The 23,205-nt window shown below is 47.8% G+C and overlaps 1 protein-coding gene across 1 annotated transcript; it reads left to right on the top strand.

The window, feature by feature from the left end:
- The first annotated feature begins 3,510 nt into the window (after nucleotides 1–3,510).
- Nucleotides 3,511–9,315, top strand: LOC137305818 (G-protein coupled receptor 4-like). The gene is made up of 2 exons (XM_067974745.1): nucleotides 3,511–3,704; nucleotides 7,587–9,315. The coding sequence occupies exon 2, from the start codon at nucleotides 7,656–7,658 to the stop codon at nucleotides 8,790–8,792; it is 1,137 nt and encodes a 378-aa protein (XP_067830846.1). The 5' UTR covers nucleotides 3,511–3,704; nucleotides 7,587–7,655; the 3' UTR covers nucleotides 8,793–9,315.
- Nucleotides 9,316–23,205: the final 13,890 nt, after the last annotated feature.

Here is a 23,205-nt window from a genome sequence, read left to right as displayed (position 1 = left end):
CACCGATGTGTCATGTTGCGATGAGCATACTGAGGTATTTAACATGCCAAACATTGTTAACATCAATTCATGTTGTGTGTGATGAATATTAAAGTTGTGTCACCGGACGTTTGTGGGGTACCAGTCTTGGCGTCCCCGACGGACAGGCACTCGAGGGTGCGACCGATCTCCAACGCCTCCTGCTCTGCCTCTGTGAGGACCATTACTTGTTGTGGCCCCCCCCCCTCCGGTCCTCGCCCTCTGACGTGCATTTTGCTCTCTCTTCTCCTAGAAGGGGAGAAAGTGCAGACGTGTGAGCGAGTGATCGTGAAGTGGTCAGCCGATGAATGCATTGCTTTGGGTGAGGCTGACCGTGAAAGAGGTGCATCAGAGGGTGAGTATCAGACAGAGACATCACATTGGGTCAGGATTGGGGTGAGTGGTAGTGGTGGGGTCACAAATGGGGAGGTGAGGGAGTGCTGAGGAAGTGAAGGTAAGTTGAGGATGAGCCTTAAGTGGGTGTGAGGAGTGATGTGATGGAGTAGTCTTGGCCGTGCAGGATGAGTTGGGCGAGGGGAGGTGATGTGGACCACAGAATGCAGGAGAATCAGTAAGTGTACACACTTTTGCTGACCTAGTTAGGTCATTGAAACACTTCCTGCACTGGATCCAGGTGCGGGAGACGTTGCTGCTGCTGGCGACCTCCTCTGCCACCTCGAGCCAGGCCTTCTTGGTGGCAGAGGCAGGGCACTTCCTCCCCTCCGCGGGGTAAAAGACTTCCCTCCTCCTCCTCACCCCGTCCAGTACCTGCTGCAGTGAGGCATCGCTGAATCTCGGAGCAGCCTTGCCCCTGTGCTGCTCCATGTTGTGTGTTTTCTGGTCTTTGCTGCAGCAAAAGCCTTTGGAGCAATGGCCCCTTTAAATAGGGCTCCTCCAGCTGACAGCCTGTGATGCGGGTGCGCAGTCCGCCCACTGCGCAGCTCTCGGACGGCAAACCCGGAAGCCGCGTTAAGTGGCACCAATTCACTTGTGATCGCCTGTGAAACAGACATATTTTATTAGTTGGGTTACCCACGGGCCCATTCACCCCGCGCCCCCCCGCTGCCATCCCACCTCCATTGTAAAATCGGGGCCAATGTTTGGGAGGATGGTTTGGAGAGGAGACCCGGAGGTGGGATGAGGGGGTTGATTTTGAGACTTTTGAAAATGGGGAGAGATGGGGCAGGGTGGAGGTGTTTGGAGAGGGGGTTCCAGAGAACTGGGGTGCGATGCCTTGCCCAGGCTCTGCCACTGATGGTGGAGTGGAGGGAGGGAAGGTTGAGAGCTGACACATAGAGCTGGAGAAGGTTCCAGAAGGAAGGCGGGGCAAGGCCATGGAGGGATTTATAGACAAGGATGAGAATTTTTGAAATCAATGTCCCGAGGGGCACGGGGTTGTCAGTGGAGGTGGGCAAGCATGGGGGTCATGGGTGAGAGGGACGTAGTGCGGGATAGGGGCTGGGTGGGAGCGTTCTGAGAGATTTGGAGTTTGTCTATGGTGGAGACGGGATCAAGGGATATGGGGAAAAAGCGGGAACAGGGTACTGAGTTAGACGATCAGCCGTGATCATTTTGAATGGCGGAACAGGCCTGAAGGGCCGAATGGCCTACTCTTGCTCCTATTCTCTATGTTTCTATGTTTCTATGAGACGCCAGTAAGGAAAGCATTAGAGAAGGTGAGCCCTGAGCATGGATGAGGATTTCAGACGGGGGTTAAGGTGAGCCAGCGGTGCAGAGTGCTGGAAGTAAGTGATCTCGGTAATGGTGGTGTGGGGTTCGAAGTTCAGCTCAGGGTCAAACAGGACACCAATGACACGTACTGTCGAGTTCAGTCTGAGCGAGGAGACCGAAAGGTGGTGGGACCACGGGCTGAGGTGCAAACTTTCAGGCTTGTCCATGCCTTGACGTTGGACGGGCAGCCAAGGTTGTACAGCAAGAGTCTCGGAGGGGGATGGCGGAGAGGCAGAGCTTGGTCTTATGGAAGTTGCCCCCCTCACCCCCCCAAAGCGATGATGTCACCAACAGACGGTAAGTGCATGAGGTATAAGCAGGGAGCCAAGGATGAAACTTTGGGCAATGCCTGAGGTGGATGTGTGGTTAGTCGAGATGTATTTAATACTGCTGCAAATCTCCCTAGATTCCTATGGGACTTGAGGGGGAATTTTTCTCCTGTCAAATGTGGTTTCAATTTTAACGTGTTATTTTTTTTTAAAAATGATGTAACTGATGGCAGTTGCTGTTAATACACCTGGAAAGTCCTAAAATTCTCCCTATTTTGAGGGATCAGAGATCCCTTTGAGTTTCTATTTTCAATCACAGAACTTCACCTCTTGCTTCTATCTTCAAATTTTCACCCCTCCTTTCCTGATGGTGCTGACTCTCGCTGCCTGCCCTCCGGTCTTCACATGTGACTGTAGGCAGTGAGTTGTGATAGGCTATTTGACTGTGGGAGGGCATCACAGTGCCCTGTCAACAACAACTACTTGCATTTATATAGCGTCCTTAACGTAGTAAAACGTCCCAAGGCGCTTCACAGGAGCGATTATCAAACAAAATTTGACACCGATCCACATAAGGAGATATTAGGACAGGTGACCAAAAGCTTAGTCAAAGAGGTAGGTTTTAAGGAGCGTCTTAAAGGAGGAGAGAGAGGCGGAGAGGTTTAGGGAGGGAATTCCAGAGCTTAGGGCCGAGGAAGCTGAAGGCACGGCCGCCAATGGTGGGGTGATGGAAATCGGGGATGCGAAAGAGGCCAGAATTGGAGGAGCGCAGAGATCTCGGAGGGTTATAGGGCTGGAGGAGGTTACAGAGATAGGGAGGGGCGAGGGCCATGGAGGGATTTGAAAACAAGGATGAAAATTTTTAAAATTGCACGCACACACTTTCAAGCAGGAGTCGATGGACAGCGATCAGGGGCGGGAGCTATGCCCGATTTCTTTCCTACCCTCCTCCCTTCCCCCCCTGCTCCAAGCCCTAAGGCACTGAGGCCAACTGTGATCCCTGGGCTACTGGAGAGAGAGAGAGAGAGAGAAAAAGAAGAAATCAGCCAATGTCCAACACTTGATCGCCATCCAGTCCCTGCCATTAGGAAGTGCAGCCCTGTGTGGAGCTCAGGATCGGATTTGGCTGTTATGCCGTCCATGGTGGAATAGCAGGCAGACACTCACAGTCTTGAGCTCACGTATAAAGAGTGTCCGCTCAGACGAGGTAACAGGGCTCTCTCGCAGCCTGTGTGCCAGTAAGAGTCAGCGCCTTCAGGAGGGGAGGGGAGCAAATCTAACTGCAGCCGACAAAAGCAATAATCAGCAGGTTTTTCCTTTTGAAGTGTTTACAATTCAACATTTTGCACCTTTTGTGTCTGTAGCTGTTTGCAGACAAACCTCATGCTTTAAGCAGCAGTTGCGTGTTGTTCCCCTGCGCTGCCCTGAGACCAAACACGTTGTAAAAGTACGTCATTTGGGTTTGTGAAACTGAGTCAAGGCGAGCTTCCTGTTGGTGACAGTCTCAACCATGTGGTCTATCAAGCCCACACGATCGCTCTACAACACAAACACAAGGGATTCGAAGCTGCCGCCACTTCAACCCTTGCAAGCTCGCGTTGCACGAGCAGAATCGGCCGGAGAAATTACATACCAGAGAGAAAAAAAGATCAGAATACAAGCGGATCGTCAGCTCCTTTCTCAGAAGTAAGTGTTCAAAAGATGACAAGAATCTTTTTATTTTTAATCAGAAAAGGAAGTACATTGATACTTTTACAGATTTGTCACAACATACTTACAGGAGAATAAATCAGGACATTTTGCATTGTTGGTGTAGTTGTGGCAATGATGCACTGTTTTGGGGGTCAAGGTAATTTGGCAATAGTCCTTGGGCTTTGGTTTGGTTGGGTTAGGTTAGGGTTAGTTTGAGTTTGGTTAGGTTAGTTTGGGTTAGTTTGGTTTGGTTTGGGTTGGGTTGGGTTGGTTTGGTTTGGGTTGGGTTGGGCTGGCTTGGCTTGGTTTGGGTTAGGTTAGGCTGGGTTGGGTTGGGTTGGTTTGGTTTGGTTTGGGTTGGGTTGGGTTGGGTTGGTTTGGTTTGGTTTGGGTTGGGTTGATTTGGTTTGGTTTGGGTTGGGTTGATTTGGTTTGGTTTGGGTTGGGTTGATTTGGTTTGGTTTGGGTTGGGTTGATTTGGTTTGGTTTGGGTTGGGTTGATTTGGTTTGGTTTGGGTTGGGTTGGTTTGGTTTGGGTTGGGTTGGGTTGGTTTGGTTTGGGTTGGGTTGGTTTGGGTTGGGTTGAGTTGGTTTGGTTTGGGTTGGGTTGGTTTGGTTTCGGTTGGGTTGGGTTGGGTTGGGTTGATTTGGTTTGGTTTGGGTTGGGTTGAATTGGTTTAGTTTGGTTTGGGTTGGGTTGGTTTGGTTTGGGTTGGGTTGGTTTGGTTTCGGTTGGGTTGGGTTGGGTTGATTTGGTTTGGTTTGGTTTGGGTTGATTTGGTTTGGTTTGGTTTGGGTTGGGTTGGTTTGGTTTGGTTTGTGTTAGGTTAGATTGTTTTGGTTTGGTTTGTGTTAGGTTAGGTTGGGTTGGTTTGGTTTGGTTTGGTTTGGTTTGGTTTGTGTCAGGTTAGATTGGTTTGGTTTGGTTTGTGTTAGGTTAGGTTGGGTTGGTTTGGTTTGGTTTGGTTTGGTTTGTGTTAGGTTAGATTGGTTTGTTTTGTTTTGTGTTAGGTTAGATTGGTTTGGTTTGTGTCAGGTTAGATTGGTTTGGTTTGGTTTGGTTTGTGTTAGGTTAGATTGGTTTGGTTTGGTTTGTGTCAGGTTAGATTGGTTTGGTTTGGTTTGGTTTGTGTCAGGTTAGATTGGTTTGGTTTGGTTTGGTTTGTGTTAGGTTAGATTGGTTTGGTTTGGTTTGGTTTGTGTCAGGTTAGATTGGTTTGGTTTGGTTTGGCTTGTGTTAGGTTAGATTGGTTTGGTTTGGTTTGTGTTAGGTTAGGTTGGTTTGGTTTGGTTGGGTTTGTGTTAGGTTAGGTTGGTTTGGTTTGGTTTGGATTGGGTTGGGTTGGGTTGGGTTGGTTTGGTTTGGTTTGGTTTGGTTTGGATTGGGTTGGGTTGGGTTGGTTTGGTTTGATTTGGGTTGGGTTGGTTTGATTTAGTTTAGTTTGGTTTTGTTAGGTTGGTTTGGTTTGGTTTATGTTAGGTTAGATTGGTTTGGTTTGGTTTGTATTAGGTTAGATTGGTTTGGTTTGGTTTGTATTAGGTTAGGTTGGGTTTTAGTTGGTTTGTGTTAGGTTGGAGATATCAATTCTTCTGCCTAATTGGAATGGAGGGTTTTTGAGGTTGGGTCACTGTCCTTTAAGGGTTTCTGTGAGGGGACTAATGTTCGAATCTTGATCCTTTTCCAATTGTTCCAGCCCTTCCTTTCTTTGGTCAGGGGGTATAATGGTTTTAATGTTTTTTTTATATAAAGAATATATTTTCCATATTCTTCTAGTTTTCAACTCTTTCTGTTAAAGAGACTCAATATCTGGCAATTTAATTGTAACAAGACAATTTATCAGGTGACTGGGTTTGGGGCAGGGCGGAGCAAGGCTCTGTGAACATACGAACAATGACCCTCTGGTCTATCCAGCCTGTCCCATGCAATCGTGACACCCTGTGCATCACAATATACAGACTCCCCACCCCACCCCACACCATGTGGTCTCCTGGGAGAGGAGAAAAACCAGATAAAAACCCAGGGTGAGAGCAAATCTGGGAAATTCCTCTCCGACTCCTTTGGCGATCGGTACTATTCCGGGAGATCACCCTGGCCCTGAGTTCTGTACATTACTGTCCTCTCGTACGAGGTGATCTCCGCCCCAGCCAGAAACGGGTCCGGCTCTCGCTCGAAGGATTTCAGTGAATCGGGGTCCGCTGCACGAGCCGGCAGCCTGTTCCAGAGGCCCACGATTCCCCGGGAAAAGAACCGCCTCCTGACATCTAACCCAGATCTGGCCGTGCACAACTTAAAACTGTGACCCTGGTCCTCCCTAACGTAGTAAAGGGCAATTAGGGATGGGCAATAAATGCTGGCCTTGCCCCACATCCCATGAACGAATAAAAGAAAAAAAATTGGAACAAACTTCAACTGGAACACAATCTATTCCCTTCATCGTATAAACCTCAATCAGATCACCCCTAGGTCTACGCTTCTGTAAAGTGTAGAGTCCCTGCTCTTTTAGCCTCTCTTGATAACTACGATGCTTTTAAGCTGGGAATTAGTCCAGTGACCCTGCACTGCACCCTTTCCAAAGCCGCAATACCACCCACCATGCGAGGAGACCAAAACTGGGCACAGTGTTCCAAATGAGGCCTGATCAGGGTCGTGTACAAGGCTCTGATGGGAGTCATACTGCTGCATGTGCACTGTAAAATAACAAGCGTAAGGTACAATTGGCACGCAAATCTTTAAAAAAAGAAAGAACTTGAACTTATCTAAGCACCATCCACGATCTCAGGACGTCCCAAAGCGCTTTACAGCCAATGAAGTACTTTTGAAGTGTAGTCACTGCTGTAATGTAGGAAACGCGGCAGCCAATTTGCGCACAGCAAGATCCCACAAACAGCAACGTGATAATGACCAGATAATCTGTTTTTTCTAGTGAAGTTGGTTGAGGGATAAGTACTGGCCAAGAACGCTAATCAAAGAGAGAAGTATGAAGCAGGCGCTAAGAGAAAGATTGTCCAACAATAAGCTTTATTTTGAATCCTTTCCCGGAGTGTGAGAGAAGAGACTCCCCAGATAAGACAGCAGGATTTAATCTTGGACGGAATTGGGCTTTATAGACAGTTAAGGGTTGTTGAGGGGAGGAAAGAAAGCGTTTGGCATGAAATCAATCTTCTTGTGGGTAAATGCAGCAGCCATTTTTCACATAGCAAGATCCCACACGCAGCATGTGGTGGAATTGGTCAAGTGAGGAATATTGACCAGGACAATGGGAGAACTCCCAAATAGTCTATGGGATGTTTTACGTCCATCTAAGCAGGCTGAGAGGTTCATTTCCTCAGCACTGCACTGAAGTGTCATCCCACAGGTCGCCATTATACATTGACATAGATGGGTCATGGACTGCAAGCGGAAAATGAAAAGGAGTTTTCCCCGCAGAGTAACAACACACACTCCTCGCTGAAATAACGAATATGTTGATTAAAAAAGAGCCGGATGAATATCTGGGTTAGGGAGGGGATTGAGGGTGAGAGAGGTCGCTCGATATGGGGATGGTGGAGTGTTGTGTGGGGACGCGATGATTCCTGTGACTGGGCCCATGGAAATTCCACCTTAAGAAGGCAGCTTTCTTCCGCTTTTCTGTTCCAGCTGCTTACTGACCTGAGGCGCATTTCAGGCATTTTCTGTTGGTTGCTGGTTAACCTCGGTCGCTTGGAGGCTGTTTAATGCTGCATTAGGGACTGGAGCCTAGCTTTAGAAAGTTTAGTGTTTGTCAGAATGTTTTTACATTGAACTCGGTCTGAAGTTGACCATTTACTCACTGACCCTCTTGACCATTCCTTGATATTTTGATTTATTTTAATCTATTTTTCATTGTCTTCTTCCAGATCTTTTGTTGCCTGGTGTCCAAACTCAGGGTTCTTCTACATCTCACTGCAAGTCCATGCATAGAAAACATGAACCAATCAACAAGTGCGGTAATCCTTTGCAACCAGACCCTGTGCGAGATTGATTTTAGGAAAAGCAGTGTTGAATTGGCATTAATTTACAGCATAATCTTCATTGTGAGCTTTACCATGAACTGCCTGACCCTGTGGCCAATTATCTTACAAGTCAAGCAGAAGAACATCCTTGGAATTTACCTCCTAAGCCTGTGCATATCTGATCTTTTCTACGTATTGACCATTCCTCTCTGGATCCTGTATTACTATAACGGCCACCAGTGGCAGCTCAGCTGGGCCATGTGCTACTTCTCGGGCTTTGTGTTCTACTCCAATGTTTACGTCAGCATCTTTCTGCTCTGCTGCATCTCCTTTGACCGCTACTTGGCTGTTGTCTATCCCATAAAGTCTCTGGGGTTTCGGCGGCCCAGTAAGGCTGTGCAAGTCAGCCTGTCCATATTCCTGGCAATCTTTGCTTTCCACCTTCCCGTTTTCCTTGACTCCATCAACCAAGATGGAGCTCACATTAAGGACAACCAAACCTGCTTTGAGCACATACCTCTCATCAAGCCAGTGGCCATCACCAACTACTTCCGATTCATCGCCGGCTTTTTGGTGCCGCTCCTGATTTTGATTCTTACCTACCAGAGGATTTTCACAGGAGTCAGGAAGAGCTTAACACTCGGGATGGAACAAAAGGCAAAAGTCAAACTTCTTTCCATATCAGTCATCATAATATTCTTCATTTGCTTTGCCCCCTATCATATCATTCTCTTGCTCAGGACAATAAATTTCACCCTGATGGACTGTAGTTGTGACTTTGAGCAGGATGTCCATCTATATTTCAACATCTCCTTGGCTCTGTCCAGCCTCAACAGTGCTGTGGACCCCATACTCTATGTGTTAGTCAGCGACAGCGTCAAAAAGGACCTGATGAAATCTTTTACCTCCATCAGTCGTATAATGTTCACAAAGAGATCAAATAGATCCCCCAATTCACTTACTAAGACCACAGCTTTGGATCCTCGATTGACCAACAGGACGTATGCTAGTGTTCCTACCTGTTCCCCAACTCCCCCCAAACTGGACAAGGGTCAGGATAGGGACAACACAGGAAGTGGAATCATGTCTCCATGTCGAGAGAGTGACTGATCTGAAGTGGAGGAAAATGGACTCTCGTTTCATTTTAAAAACTGACCTTGGGTGTCCAGCATGCAGTTTATGAAGTTCTGAATAGACCAGAGGTATGGTTCTGAATGGCCAAGGTGGACTATCAGGTTATCTGTCCTTTACCGACCTCAACAAGAAGTGATGTGCAATTGCAGAGTCAGACTGGTCCACTAGTATTTCTTCCCCCTGCCCCCCCCACCCCTCCTCCCCCATGTTGTGAAGATGGAGCATTCCACGACTACAGGATTTGTAACCCAGGCCGAGAGTGGGAGACATGGACCCAGTGAGGAGAGCTGGGTCCCAACGACAGTCTATGGATTCACCCCTTCTTCCTCAAGTTAAGAGTCCAACCTAATGAAACAAACAAGATTTGCAAATAAAATGAGATGCCCAAGATCTGCATATGTAATGAGATACCCACAATTTCCATCTGTCTTAAGGTTGTAATAATGATTTATTTTCCATTAAAAAGGGACAATTTCATTCACATGTTGTTGCTGCATTATGGAGATTATTATGTAAATACATTGGCTCATTTTATTTCCCTATTTATTATTTGTTTATCGCCGATTCTGATCTGTGCTACTCAGGGGTGATGTCAGGAAGCACTTCCTCACACAAAGGGGAGTGGAAATCTGGAACTCTCTCCCCCAAAAAGCTGTGGAGGCTGGGGGTCAATTGAAAATTTCACAACTGAGATTGATCGATTTTTGGTTGGGTAAAGGGATTAAGGGTTACAGAACCAAGGCGGGTAAATGGAGTTAAGATACAGATCAGCCATGATCTAATTGAATGGCGGGACAGGCTCGAGGGGCTGAATGGCCTCCTCCTGTTCCCATGTTCCTGTCACTGTACCGTGGAACATTGGCCTAGAGTAGAGAAGAGCAGATTCCCGGGCTAGCACCTTCCACTTTCTCCTCTTGAACCCCAAAGGCACTGATTCCTGCCTGGGGTTCAGTTCCACGGGCACTGGCTGCCCTCCCGAGTGACCATGCTTCCTCTGTGAGCCGAGGCAGCGTCGGCTGGCTGTGGGAGGCCTCACAGCCAAGGACAGCCCAGTTCTCAACCCACATCCGCACAGGGGCCCCTGGATAGAGGGAGCTGGGATGCTGAGGCCAACCATAGTACTCAAAAGGCTAACGCATCACAGCCCAGGGATTGCAGCTGGAGCCTCCCTCTTTGGCTCACTACCTCACTGCATGGAGTATCAACTCACTGAGCCATTGGGGGAGTTCAACCATTGCCAATCTAGACATAATCATCGGGGTTTAATGCAGGCCCGTTGACACAGTTTCAGCTTTTCCCCACTCCCAAACCTTTTAAAATCCAACCTGGATAGAATTAGTTCCAGTTTCCTGATTGTCTTCCCGATAATTTCAGGAGATGGAGTGTTCTGGATTGATGCTTCAACATACTTCCCCGCAGAGAGGGGAATCTCCCAGTTTGCACCCACGACTGTCCACATGTTGCAGGGTTTCAGCCGTGCCATGGGGTGGGGGTGAGTGGAGGCTGGCTTTTTTCTCAAATGGAAATCGAGAAAATCTGTAACAATCTCAACACCAACTCAACCATTCTGGTTGGGGCTCCTCTCTCTCTCTCTCTCTGTTGTTCTCTCTGTCTCTTCCTCTGTCTCCCTCTCTCTGTCTCTTTCTGTGTGTGTGTGTGTCTCTGTCTCTGTCTCTTTCTCTCTGTGTGTGTCTCTCTCTGACTCTTTCTGTGTGTGTGTGTCTCTCTCTCTGTCTCTTTGTGTGTGTGTGTGTGTGTGTGTCTCTCTCTCTGTCTCTTGATGTGTGTGTGTCTCTCTGTGTCTCTTTGTGTGTGTGTCTCTCTCTCTCTCTGTCTCTTTCTGTGTGTGTGTCTCTCTCTCTGTCTCTTTCTCTGTGTGTCTCTCTCTGTCTTTTTCTGTGTGTATCTCTCTCTGTCTCTTTCTGTGTGTGTCTGTCTCTGTTTCTTTGTGTGTGTGTCTCTCTCTGTCTCTTTCTGTGTGTGTCTGTCTCTGTCTCTTTGTGTGTGTGTCTCTCTCTGTCTCTTTCTGTGTGTGTGTGTGTGTGTCTGTCTCTTTGTGTCTGTGTCTCTCTCTCTGTGACTGTCTCTGTATGTCTCTCTCTCTGTCTCTTTCTGTATGTCTCTCTCTCTCTGTTTGCCTCCTTCTCACTCTCTGTTCTCTCTCTGACTCTGTCTCTCTCTTTCTCAGTTACGACATGTGTCTCTCTCTTGCTTTCAGTCACTGATGTGTCCCTTTCTCTTACTGAGTGTGTCTCTTGTTCATTGGTGCGACCATCTCCCTGGACAGCGGGGAAAGTTCCAACTGACATATCAGACGAGCTGGTTTGTCAATTTTTATTTCAGAGTTGCCTCTCCAGTTCATTTAAAGTTCCCCCAGATTCCTTTAGAATTCTGTTCCCCAGCTGATTGCAGGGTCTGTGAGTCCTCAGTCTACGAATATCACTCTTTCAGTGCTGAGTCTCTCAGTCAATCCATGTGTCCCTCTCCCATCTCTCCCCCATTTTGAGTTTTCTTTCTCTGTCTGTGTGCAATTCTCTCTATCACTCTCTATGCTTCTGCCTCTATATCCGTCTCTCTCTCTTTCACTAGACGTGTGTTTCGTTGTTGTGTGTAAGTCTCTCACTCATTGTCTCACCTTGTCTCTGTCTCTCCCTTTATTTCTCTCCTGCCTATTTTTGACTCATGCGTCTCTTTCTCGCTCTCTCTCTCTTTCACACACTCCACCTCACACATCGAGATAATCAACGAGGCCAAAGTGAACAGACTTTAAAGAAAGAAGAAATTTAAAAATCGGATTGTGAACATCGAACTAGTTCTCATTTAAAAAGCTCACACGGAGGGAGCGATCAGGCGGGTTCAGGAGTTATGAGCAAGGAGAGGAGGCAGTTGTGACCAGCCAAGCCACATGCGGCAGATGTAAGTGCTGCAGCTGACCGCACAAAGTATGACTGAAGTCTCCAAAAGTTCGAGCGGAGAAATGGAACTCGGGGAAAGCATAACCCACGCACAGGTGGGGCACATTTCAAGACAGGAAACCCCTCCTTACCACTTCTGGCACTTTTTGCCTCAGTAACGTCACTGATCACCTCATTTGCAGAATGAGCTGAGGTGTTATGTAGACAGGAAACGGAGACATTTGGAGAGCTGGAACTAAGGCTGGCAGCAACAGTAAAGAAAGAAAGAATGTGCATTTATTTTGCACCGTTCACTTCACAGCCAACTAAGTACTTTTGGAGGGTAGTCACTGTTGCTTTGTAGGCTAACACGGCAGCCAATTTGTGCACAGCAAGATCCCGCAAACAGCAATGAGATAAATGACCAGATAATCTGCTTTTAGTGGTGTTGGTTGAGGGTTGAATGTTGACCAGGACACCGGGGAGAACTCCTGTGGTCTGCTTTGAAAATGTGCCCTGGGAACTTTTTAGTTCACTTGACCGGGCAGTCGGTTTAACATCTCATCGAAAGACGGCACCCCTGACAGTGCAGCACTCCCTCAGTACTGGATCTGAGCCAAGATTATTACCTAGGCAAAGCTACCCTTTAACCTCTCTGTGATTTTTTTTCCCACTCCAGTCACATACCCTTGTCATTGCCTTTTCTTTCTCCCTTTCTATTCTTACATTGAACTGTATTATATCATGCTCACTGCTTCCCAAATGTTTCCCATGCTTTCAGGCTGCCCAATTGATCCATGTCATTACCAAGGATCTGTCGTTCTTCCTGCCCTATTGGAGTAGCCTCAAAAAAACCTGAGAAGTAGCCTGTGAGCACCGAGCACCGGCAAGGGGCACTCTTTGCATTTGCCACCTGCTGAGACCCTCCTGAACCCCACCATGTGAGTCGCCACACAGTGCCAATGCAATCAGCAAGTGGGGAGACAGCACCATCCTGTGTTCAGTCAATAAATCATCTGCAGGTCAAAAAGGGCTAAAAAAAACTTCAAATGCTGGGAATCTGAAGTCATATAGACTCATACACCACAAAAGGAGGCAATTCGGCCCATCGCGCCTGTGCTGGCTCTTTAAAGGGCTATCCGATTAGTGATGATCTTTGTAAATCAACCAGCACTTCACCGCTTCCCGGTTTCTATCAATCGGAGATTGTTAAACCCACGAGCTGTTCCCTTGATGTTTTATTATTCGTTCATGGGATGTGGGCGTCGCTGGCGAGGCTGGCATTTATTGCCCATCCCTAATTGCCCCTTGAGAAGGTGGTGGTGAGCCGCCTTCTTGAACCGCTGCAGTCCGTGTGGTGACGGTTCTCCCACAGTGCTGTTAGGAAGGGAGTTCCAGGATTTTGACCCAGCGACGATGAGGGAACGGCCGATATATTTCCAAGTCGGGATGGGGTGTGACTTGGAGGGGAACGTGCAGGTGGTGTTGTTCCCATGTGCCTGCTGCTCTTGCCCTTCTAGGTGGTAGAGGTTGCGGGTTTGGGAGGTGCTGTCGAAGAAGCCTTGGCAAGTTGCTGTAGTGCATCCTGTGGATGGTACACACTGCAGCCACAGTGCACCGGTGGTGAAGGGAGTGAATGTTTAGGGTGGTGGATGGGGTGCCAATCAAGCGGGCTGCTTTATCTTGGATGGTGTCAAGCTTCTTGAGTGTTGCTGGAGCTGCACTCATCCAGGCACAGAGGAAGTCTCTTGACTCTTACTTCCTGACTCTGCCCTCCCCTCCTTCGAGTCCTACCGAGGGGCTTATCTCCCACTCCTGAGTTCTGATTAAGGGTCGATGCCTTTTCTCTTGAACAGATGCTGATGGACCTGCTGTTAACTCCCAGCATTTTCTGTTCTTATTTCAATCATTCAACAGTTACCTGCCACATGAGGGCACTCTCCTCAACACTAGCTCCAGAGTGGAAATTACTATTATAATAAAAATATCTAATAAATTCCGCTGAAGAGAAAGAAAGAAAAAGACTTTTACGATCACAGGACGTCCCAAAGCGCTTTACAGCCAATGAAGTACTTTTGAAGTGTAGTCGCCGTTGTAATGTAGGAAACACAGCAGCCAATTTGCACACAGCAAGATCCCACAGACAGCAATGTGATACTGACCAGATAATCACTTTTAGTGATGTTGACTGAGGAATGAATGTTGGCCAGGACACCGGGAAGAACTCCCCCACTCATCTTCAAAATAGTGGCCGTGGGATTTTTTACATCCACCTGAGAGGGCAGACGGGGCCTCGGTTTAATGTCTCACCCAAAAGGCGGCACCTCCGACAGTGCAGCACTCCCTCAGTACTGCACCCGAGTGTCAGCCTGGATTATGCGCTCAAGTCTCTGGAGAGGGACTTGGACCCACGACCTTCTGACTCAGGGATAAGAGTGCGACCAGGGACACTAAAGTGATTTGTTGTGTGAGGCACTTAGAGACATTTTAATGATGTGTTAAAGTGTTGGATAAGTCCAAATCTTTCCTTCCTTTCTCTCTGAGTGGGATCAGTTGTATTCAATCCTTCACCAATTATTTCTGCTTTTCTCCTTGAAGTGTCTACCCACGGTTTGGGTTGTCCTGAAGTAGTTTTAAAGACATAGTCAGCAGGAAGATCCCAGGTTAGTTCTCGAGACTGTGATGAGTTAGCTGATTCCAGTTGGAGCGATAATGATGAGATGGGGGGGGAGGGAGGAGGTGGAGGGGTAGTGGGAGAGGGTGGGGCAGGAAGGGGGGAGATGGAGGGGGAATGGGGAGAGGGAGAGGGGAGGGGGAGAGGGGGAGGGGGTGGAAGGGGAGAGGGGAGATGGAGGGGGAGGGGAGAAGGTGAGGTGGAGTGGGGAGGGGGAGGAAGGGGAGGGGGAGATGGGGGGATGGGAGGGGAGATGGAGTGGAGAGGGGGAGGAAGGGGAGGGGGAGATGGGGGGATGGGGAGGGGGAGGGGAGATGGAGTGGGGAGGGGGGAGGAAGGGGGAGAGGGGATATGGAGGGGGAGGGGAGAAGGTGAGGTGGAGTGGGGAGGGGGAGGAAGGGGAGGGGGAGATGGGGGGATGGGAGGGGGAGGGGAGATGGAGTGGAGAGGGGGAGGAAGGGGAGGGGGAGATGGGGGGATGGGGAGGGGGAGGGGGAGATGGAGTGAGGAAGGGGAAGAGAGGATATGGAGGGGGATGGGGAGGGGGAGGGGAGCGGGAGGGGAGAGGGAGGGTGGCTACAATTAGCCCAAGTGCCTCTGGGCTATGGAGTGAAACAAACCAGTCAGGGTTCCTGCTCCTGATGGCGATCCAGAGCCTCTCGGTGAAAAGAGAGGGAGTCATGGGATGAGGACAGGATCTGGCTCCGTATCGATGCCCCCCATGGGTGAATTACCTGCTGACACTGACTCCCTGTGAAGTCGCACGGTGAAGAACGGCTGCTCAGGCAAGGTAGCAGAGAATGGCCATCACATGAGGAACATCACCCAGCGCGAGCCAGCGATGGGAGGGGGGAGGATTAAAGAAAGCCCCTACTTAACAAATGTGTAAGTGGTGAAATGTTTCCCCTGCACTAACTCGGTGGAGAATCCGGGATTGCTGCCAATGGATGTTATGGCAATATTCCTGTCTCAGGGTTCAGAAAATGATTAGCCCTGAGAACCATCCAGTGTTATTTATCTAGAATGTTTACCCAGTAGATTCCTTTGATCTCATGTGTGTCAAAATAAATATGGTGCCATGTGACAGCACCCACAGTGGCTCAGTGCGGCCTACACAGACCGGGGATTCCAGCGGGGGCCAGCAATGGGAGGAGGGGAGGGAGGTGCTATAATTAACCTCAGTGCCCCAGGACAGGAAGGGGAAGAGAAATCACGGAATCTTACAGCACAGAAGGAGGCCATTCAGCCCGTTGTGCCTGTGCCGGCTCTTTGAAAGAGCTGTTCAATTTAGCCCCGCGCCCCCAGCTTTTTCCCCGTAACCCTGCAAATCGTTCCTCTTCAAGCACACGTCCAATTGCCTTTTGAAAGTCCCTATGGAACCTGCTTCCACCCCCCCTCCGTTTCAGGGAGTGTGTTCCAGATCTTATCGACCCTCTGTGTGAAAAAATTTCTGCCTAGTCCCCCTCGAGTTCTTGCCAGGATTCCTGCTCCTGATTATTATCCTGACCCTCCTGCTGGGAAGTGTTTGTGTGCTGGCACCAGGCGAGGATTGGGTTAATCCTTGGGCTGGGATGCGGACAAATAACCCCCTCTGCCCCTTTCCCAAACTCGGTGTCTAGTCTCACGCACAAAGGATGGCCACTGGGCTGAGGTACTGGAGGGCGAATAGAAGCCCAGGGGCTGCGAGAGTCAGCGTCTTCAGGAGAGAAACTGGAAGCAAAGACACAGAGTGACACGCACAGAATCAGCTCCTCGTACCTCCCCCCCAACTCCTGGCGCTCGAGGCCCTGATCCTTTTCTCGACTGCTCTACTCTGTAACAAAGCCTCAAACCCAAACCTGTAGCTAAAAAATACCCATTCACAATCCTCATCCCCATCCTTCATTCGAAACCAATGGAGTTACGATACAGATCAACCATGATCTAATTGAATGGCGGAACAGGCTTGAGGGGCTGAATGGCCTCCTCCTATTGCTATGTACTTTCCTCACTCCTCCCCAAACTACTAACATTGATTTAACTTCTACCCAACACTTTCACTTTCACCGGGCTCTTTGTTCATTCATCATCTCTCTTGTCATTCTCGTGCGCTCCTTCCAACAAAATTTCGCCTCAGAAATGGTTTCTCATTTACTTTTCCCCCTTGCCCCAATATCCTTCTCTTTTCTCCCTTCCTCCCCTGAAGACACCGATTCTCGCTGGGGGACGATTAAACAGGTCCAAAAAGACGGCCCCTCCGACAGTGCAGCACTCCCCTGGGAGCGTCCGACTGGATTTTTCTGCTCAAGTCTCTAGAGCAGGACGTGAACCCGCGACCTTCCGACTCAGAGATGAGAGTGCGGCCCACTGAGCCACAGCTGACACGCTCTTACATCCCCCTCTCCTTCCCATCCTGCTCCCCCTTCGAGTCTTCCTCTGCTTCTCACGCTCTCCCCAGCAGTGACCTTCACCTTGACAGCAGTCAAAAGGAAAGGCTCACAGTACATTGTGCTTAATTTACCATAAAGGTTTCAGCAGGTGCGATGAGTCTAATCTCGATGGTGCAACTTCACTGATGACGAAGTTAATGGGAATGTAATTGGAGCAGAGCCTTTATTACCCAACTATCTACAACAGCTGAGCAGCAATGTCTAAGTGATGGATGGAGCTAAGGCTGAGTAACTCCATTCTGCAGCATTTTACTGTCCCGTTGCCCAGCAACAACCACGAGAGATAATATTGTCCTGTGAGCTTCATCCTTCTTGGTATCCCACTGCACCAAATTCATGTGGAAATCGAGGATTGTCTCTCTTCCTCAGACGCGGTGGGATAGGACGGTGCAGACCCATCTCCTCTCTGGCTTCGATGAGCCCAGATTGATGACTCCTCCCAGGGAGGTGGCTTTATACTGAAGGAGGCAGTCGACTGCACTCGCGCAGTGCAGTATAAAGACCACGAACCCCCACCCCAGACCCTGATAGCATCGGAGACCCACGGTTGCCATCATGGCTTGAACAAGAAGTGCAGGGGGACTGGGAATTACCTCTCTTCCCAGTGGGAATAGTGGAGCTCCGGCCTCAGGATTAGAACGAGCTCAGGGTAAAATAGGGAAGGACAGAAAATGGGCGCTGGGATTGTGGTATGAGCTGCACTTGCCCATGACCTCCTTCTTGACAGGGTCAGTGCAATGGCCCAGTGTTTGGGTATTCTGGGTCTAAACTGGTTCAACCTGTCTAGGTCCCGATCTCACTTCGATGCAGGGCTATCTGTACTAACTCTTAAAGCTGCTTCCTGAGACGTTACAAGGTCGCAAAGTGCAGGAAGTGGTCACCTCGGGCATGGCTGAGGGTGTTTGATATAGTCTCAGGATAAGTGGGAGCTCAGTGCTGTTGGTACCCGGCGGGGGGGGGGAGCTGTAACTAGCCACTAGGGGAACATGTGTCCATTCTCCACCCTTATCATCCCTTCATCTTGAAGTCCTTGATTCAGGAAATGAGCAAAGGAGGTTCAGCTTTCATGGGGCTTGTCCCAGACGACATAACTATGTTGCGTGTATCATGTGGGAACACGTGTATGGGGAACATACATTGTTTGGGGTACACTCTATTTATACAGTGACCTCCGAGGGGTTAAAGGTTGTGCCTCAGTGGGTGTCACTCTCGCCTCTGAATCAGAAGGTCGTGGGTTCAAGACCCACTCCAGAGACTTGAACACAAAACCCAGGCTGTCACTCCGGTGCAGTACTGAGGGAGTGCAGCGCTGCCAGAGGTGCCGTCTTTCGGATGAAACGTTAAACTAAGGCCCTGTCTGCCCTCTCAGGTGGATGTAAAAGATCCCACGACCACTATTTCAAAGAAGAGCAGGGGAGTTCTCCCCAGTGTCCTGGCTAATATTTATCCCTCAACCAACATCACTAAAAACAGATGATCTGGTCATTTATCAGATTGCTGTTTGAGGGACCTTGCTGTGAGCAAATTGGCTGCCACATTTCCTACACTTCAAAAGTACTTCATCGGCTGTAAACCACTTTGGGACGTCCTGAAGTTGGGAAAGGTGCTGTAGAAATGCTAATTCTTTCTTTCCTCCTTCACGAACAAGCAATCGACAAATCTTTTGCCACTATATCTAAATACCCAAAGCCGTGTTGCTAAGCATCGCGACATCATCTGTGCGTGACATCACTGCGAAGAAATGGTGTTTGCCTCGTCTGAATTCTTCTCTTCCCTTTCCTCAAACGAGAGCAATTTGCCAAATTTTTTTTTTGTCACGGAGACGCTGCCCTTTTAAACAAATAAATCCCGCCTCATCCGTCTCCAACACAGCTTGCCTTCAGATACCAGCTCCTTTACTGCAGTGCACAAACAATTTGCCTAGTTATACAGAGTACGTGGGCAGGAGCTGATACCCAGACGCACATGAGCAGTGCAGAGGTGAGTGACTTGTCAGCTGAATATATAATGTATAGGGCTGAATGGCCTACTCCTGTTCCTATATTACCAAGCGTTTACTGCACCTTTATCCTCTTTAAAGAATATTTGTGGAGTTCTAATCCACCTCACAAATCGCCCCGAGAGAATCATCACCTGTGCCAGCTCTCCACTTCCAATCCTGCAGGCTAACCTGCCAACTGCGCTGCCCGAGACTGGGCAATTGGAGCAGTGAATTAAGGAGTCTTTCCAAATTGTTCGGAGTCAGGAGCTGGTGTAGCCAGAACAGATGATCTAGGACCCTCCTGGATAGATCAGGCGATCTGCGATGTACCATCTCTGTTTGTTGGAGTAAGTCTTTTCAAAGGAGGAAGTAATCACAATATCTTAGTAGGTACAGTGCAGGAGGGAGAGCTGCGTTGTCAGAAGTGTTGTCCTTCAGATGGGACACTAAATTGAGGTTTCGTCTGCAAATTCAGGGGCATGTTAGAAGATACTATGACACTATTTGAAGAGCGAGGACTTCTCCCTGTGTCCAAGTCAATATTCCTCCTTCAACCAAGACCACACACACACCAAAAAAATAATGTGTCTATTGACACTATTATTTCAGCCAATGAGTTGGAGGCAGGGCGGGACATAAAGCAGGACTCGCAGCAAACAGTCTATTTTACAGCAAACAGAGTCTATTTAAACAGCGCGCTACAGCAAACAGTCTACAGAGTCTACTTAAAAAGAGTCTCCACGAACCACAGCAAATAGAACTCATGATTGAAATTACAGCAACGTCTCCCGATAAAAAGGTTATTTCTCCATCAAAATGCAGGATAGTTACTTAATACAAATTCTGTAATTCTGTGCGCAAAATCAATCCCAGTTCCTTACAGCAGGGCGGTCTCCAGGTGTGATTGACGGGGGAATTACCCAATCATCTCCATTCTGACGGGGAATAGTAGTGCCACTATCTGCAGCCAAAAAAAAACAGATTGAGGGGTTATTTACCTTGTTACTGTTTGTGGGGCATTGCCGTTATTTGCTAAATAATAATGATCACTGCACTGCAAATTAATTCATTGTGAAGCACTTTGAGATATATCGATGGTGTGATAAGATTGTGTTTGTATTTGTTCTCGGGATGTGGGCAAGGCTGAATTTATTGTCCTTGTCTAGTTGCCCTGAGAAGATGGTGGTGCTCCCACAATGGTGCCAGACAAATACGAGTCTTTCATTTTCTCTTTAGGATTAAAGGTGAAAAAGATAATCGGGATCGAGGATATACAGGGCAAGCAGAATTATTGTTAATTCTTAGTTATAATTGTATGTTAGTGTTTCATTTAGTAGTTCAGAGTTAATATTCAACAACAATTTGCATTTATACGGCGCCTTTAACGTAGTAAAACGTCCCAAGGTGCTTCACAGGAGCGATTATCAGACAAAATTTGAGCCACATAAACATAAGAACATAAGAAATAGGAGCAGGAGTAGGCCAATCGGCCCCTCGAGCCTGCTCCGCCATTCAATAAGATCATGGCTGATCTGATCCTAACCTCAAATCTAAATTCATGTCCAATTTCCTGCCTGCTCCCTGTAACCCCCTAATTCCCTTTACTTCTAGGAAACTGTCTATTTCTGTTTTAAATCTATTTAATGATGTAGCTTCCACAGCTTCCTGGGGCAGCAAATTCCACAGACCTACTACCCTCTGAGTGAAGAAGTTTCTCCTCATCTCAGTTTTCAAAGAGCAGCCCCTTATTCTAAGATTATGCCCCCTAGTTCTAGTTTCACCCATCCTTGGGAACATCCTTACCGCATCCACCCGATCAAGCCCCTTCACAATCTTATATGTTTCAATAAGATCGCCTAGATATTAGGACAGGTGACCAAAAGCTTGGTTGAAGAGGCAGGTTTTAAGGAGCAACTTAAAGGAAGAGAGAGAGGGGGAGAGGTTTAGGGAGGGAATTCCAGAGCTTAGGGCCCAGGCAGCTGAAGGCACGGCCGCCAATGGTGGGGCGAAGGAAATCGGGGATGCGCAAGAGGCCAGAGTTGGAGGAGGGCAGAGATCTCGGGGGGTTGTAGGGCTGGAGGAGGTTAGAGAGATAGGGAGGGATGAGCTGTTTCTGGTATTTGAATGGATTTATTACTGTAATATTAGTGTTTGTTAAAGTGTCACAAAGTGAGACTTGAAAATTGCAAAAGCCAGTCAGCCCAGTGGGATTGCACTGTCCCTGGCCTGCTGGAAAAGGTTAACATGTGACAGATTTAGTCCTGCTTAGGGGTAGGTCCATAATAAAAATAATTGTACGCTCAGACCCAGCCATTAGCGGTGTATTCCCAGGACTGGTGGAGCTCCTCATTGGCCCCTAGTGATGTCAGCAGAGAAGTCTAGATGCACAGACATCCCCAAACGGCAAGTCTTGAGTTGAGGAATTTGATATTTCTTAATGTCAAATGAGTATGGGTTTTCGGGGCACAAAGGTGGAGGCGAAGGAGTGATTGAGCAGATTGACAGCTGCAGAATTATAATAGTGCATGAGGATAAAATGGCTAGACAGTTTGGAATTTGAAAGTGCCACTGCAAATGTCTTGGGGGAAGGTTTTTTCAGGGGCTGACATATAAAATTACATAAAATTATATGGAATGTACAGCACAGAAACAGGCCATTCGGCCCAACAGCTCCATGTCGGTGTTAATGCTCCACACGAGCCTCCTCCTACCCCTCTTCATCGAACCCCATCAACATATCCTTCTATCCCTTTCTCCCTCATGTGTTTATCGAGCTTCCCCTTAAATGCATCTACACTATTCACCTCAACTACTCCTTGTGGTAGCAAATTCTACATTCTCACCACTCTCTGGGTAAAGAAGTTTCTCCTGAATTCCCTATTGGAATTATTAGTGACTATCTTATATTGATGGCCCCCTAGTTCTGGTCTCCCCCACAAGTGGAAACATCTTCTCTACGTCTACCCTATCGAACCCTTTCATAATTTTAAAGACCTTTATCAGGTCACCCCTCAGTCTTCTCTTTTCTAGAGAAAAGAGCCCCAGTCTGTTCAATCTTTCCTGATAGGTATATCCTCTCAGTTCTGGGACCATCCTAGTAAATCTTTTTTGCATCTTCTCCAATGGCTCCATATCCTTTTTATAATATGGAGACCAGAACTGTTCACAATGCTCCAAGTGTGGTCTAACCAAGGTTTTATACAGGTTTAACATAACTTCCCTGCTTTTCAATTCTATCCCTCTAGAAATGAGCCCCAGTGCTTGGTTTGCATTTTTTATGGCCTTATTAACCTGCGTCACTACAATTAGTGATTTGTGTATCTGTACCCCCAGATCCCTCTGCTCCTCTACCCCATTTAGACTCTTATTTTCCAAGGAGTATGTGGCCTCCTGATTCTTTCTGACATGGGTTGGAAGGGATTAGGGGGTTGTGAGTGGTATGGGGTACAAGGAAGTGATCAGAGGTGGCCTTGTCTGTGATCGAGACAATGGCAGTAGAGAGGCCACAGGAGATGGCCAGGTTGGAGGAGTGGCCATGAACGTGGGTAGGAGCGTTTATGCAAAGAGAGAGGTTAACGAAGGTCTGGAGGGCAGTGAACTCAGAGGAGAGACGGTGAGGTGAGTTGAAATGGAGGTTGAAATCACCGAGGGTAAGGAGTCCCTTTTAAGAATCAAGACAGTTGAAAATTGTTATGTTTAAACAAGCATTGCCTGCTCAGAGAAAAAAAAACCTGTTTGGACAATCTTATCTCTTCCCTTCACAAAGAAGCAGATACAATGACGGAGACAGGACTGAAACACATTTTACCCTGACACAGTAACGGTGACAACTTCCCTCACTCATCTGCTCAAAACAATAAAACACCTTTTCCAGAAGGCAGGGGCTCTTTAGACAATTTTGAGTCACTTTTTTTCCGTGATTCATTTATGAAGACATTTTTTGTGAATTTTGTGCTTCTAGAAGAATAGAATTCAAAAGCAGAGAAGTTATGTTAAATTCATATAGAACCTTGGTTAGACCACACTTGGAGTACTGTGAACAGTTCTGGTCTCCATATTATAAAAAGGGTATAGAGGCATTGGAGAAGGTGAAAAAAAGATTTACAAGGATGATACCAGAACTGAGAGGTTATACGTATCAAGAAAGGCTGAACAGGCTGGGGCTCTTTTCTCTAGAATGGAAAAAATTAAGAGGAGAGGTCACCTGACAATAGAAATTATGAAGGGGTTTGAGAGGATAGATTTAGGGACAATGTTTCCACTTGAGGGGGAGTCCAAAACTAGGGGCCATAAATATAAGATAGTCACTAATAAATCCAACAATGAATTCAGGAGAAACTTCTTTACCCAGAGAGTGGTGAGAATGTGGAACTCGCTCCCACAAGGAGTAGTTGAGGTGAATAGTATAGAT

This window comes from Heptranchias perlo, chromosome 41, assembly GCF_035084215.1.
Source record: "Heptranchias perlo isolate sHepPer1 chromosome 41, sHepPer1.hap1, whole genome shotgun sequence".
Classification (NCBI taxonomy): domain Eukaryota; kingdom Metazoa; phylum Chordata; class Chondrichthyes; order Hexanchiformes; family Hexanchidae; genus Heptranchias; species Heptranchias perlo.
The sequence above is the reverse complement of the archived record's forward strand: the minus strand, read 5'-3'. Positions and strand labels throughout refer to the sequence as shown.

What these genes read in the sequence shown, in the direction of transcription:
- LOC137305818 (XM_067974745.1), top strand. Translation starts at nt 7,656, where the DNA reads ATGAACCAATCAACAAGTGCGGTAATCCTTTGCAACCAGACCCTGTGC.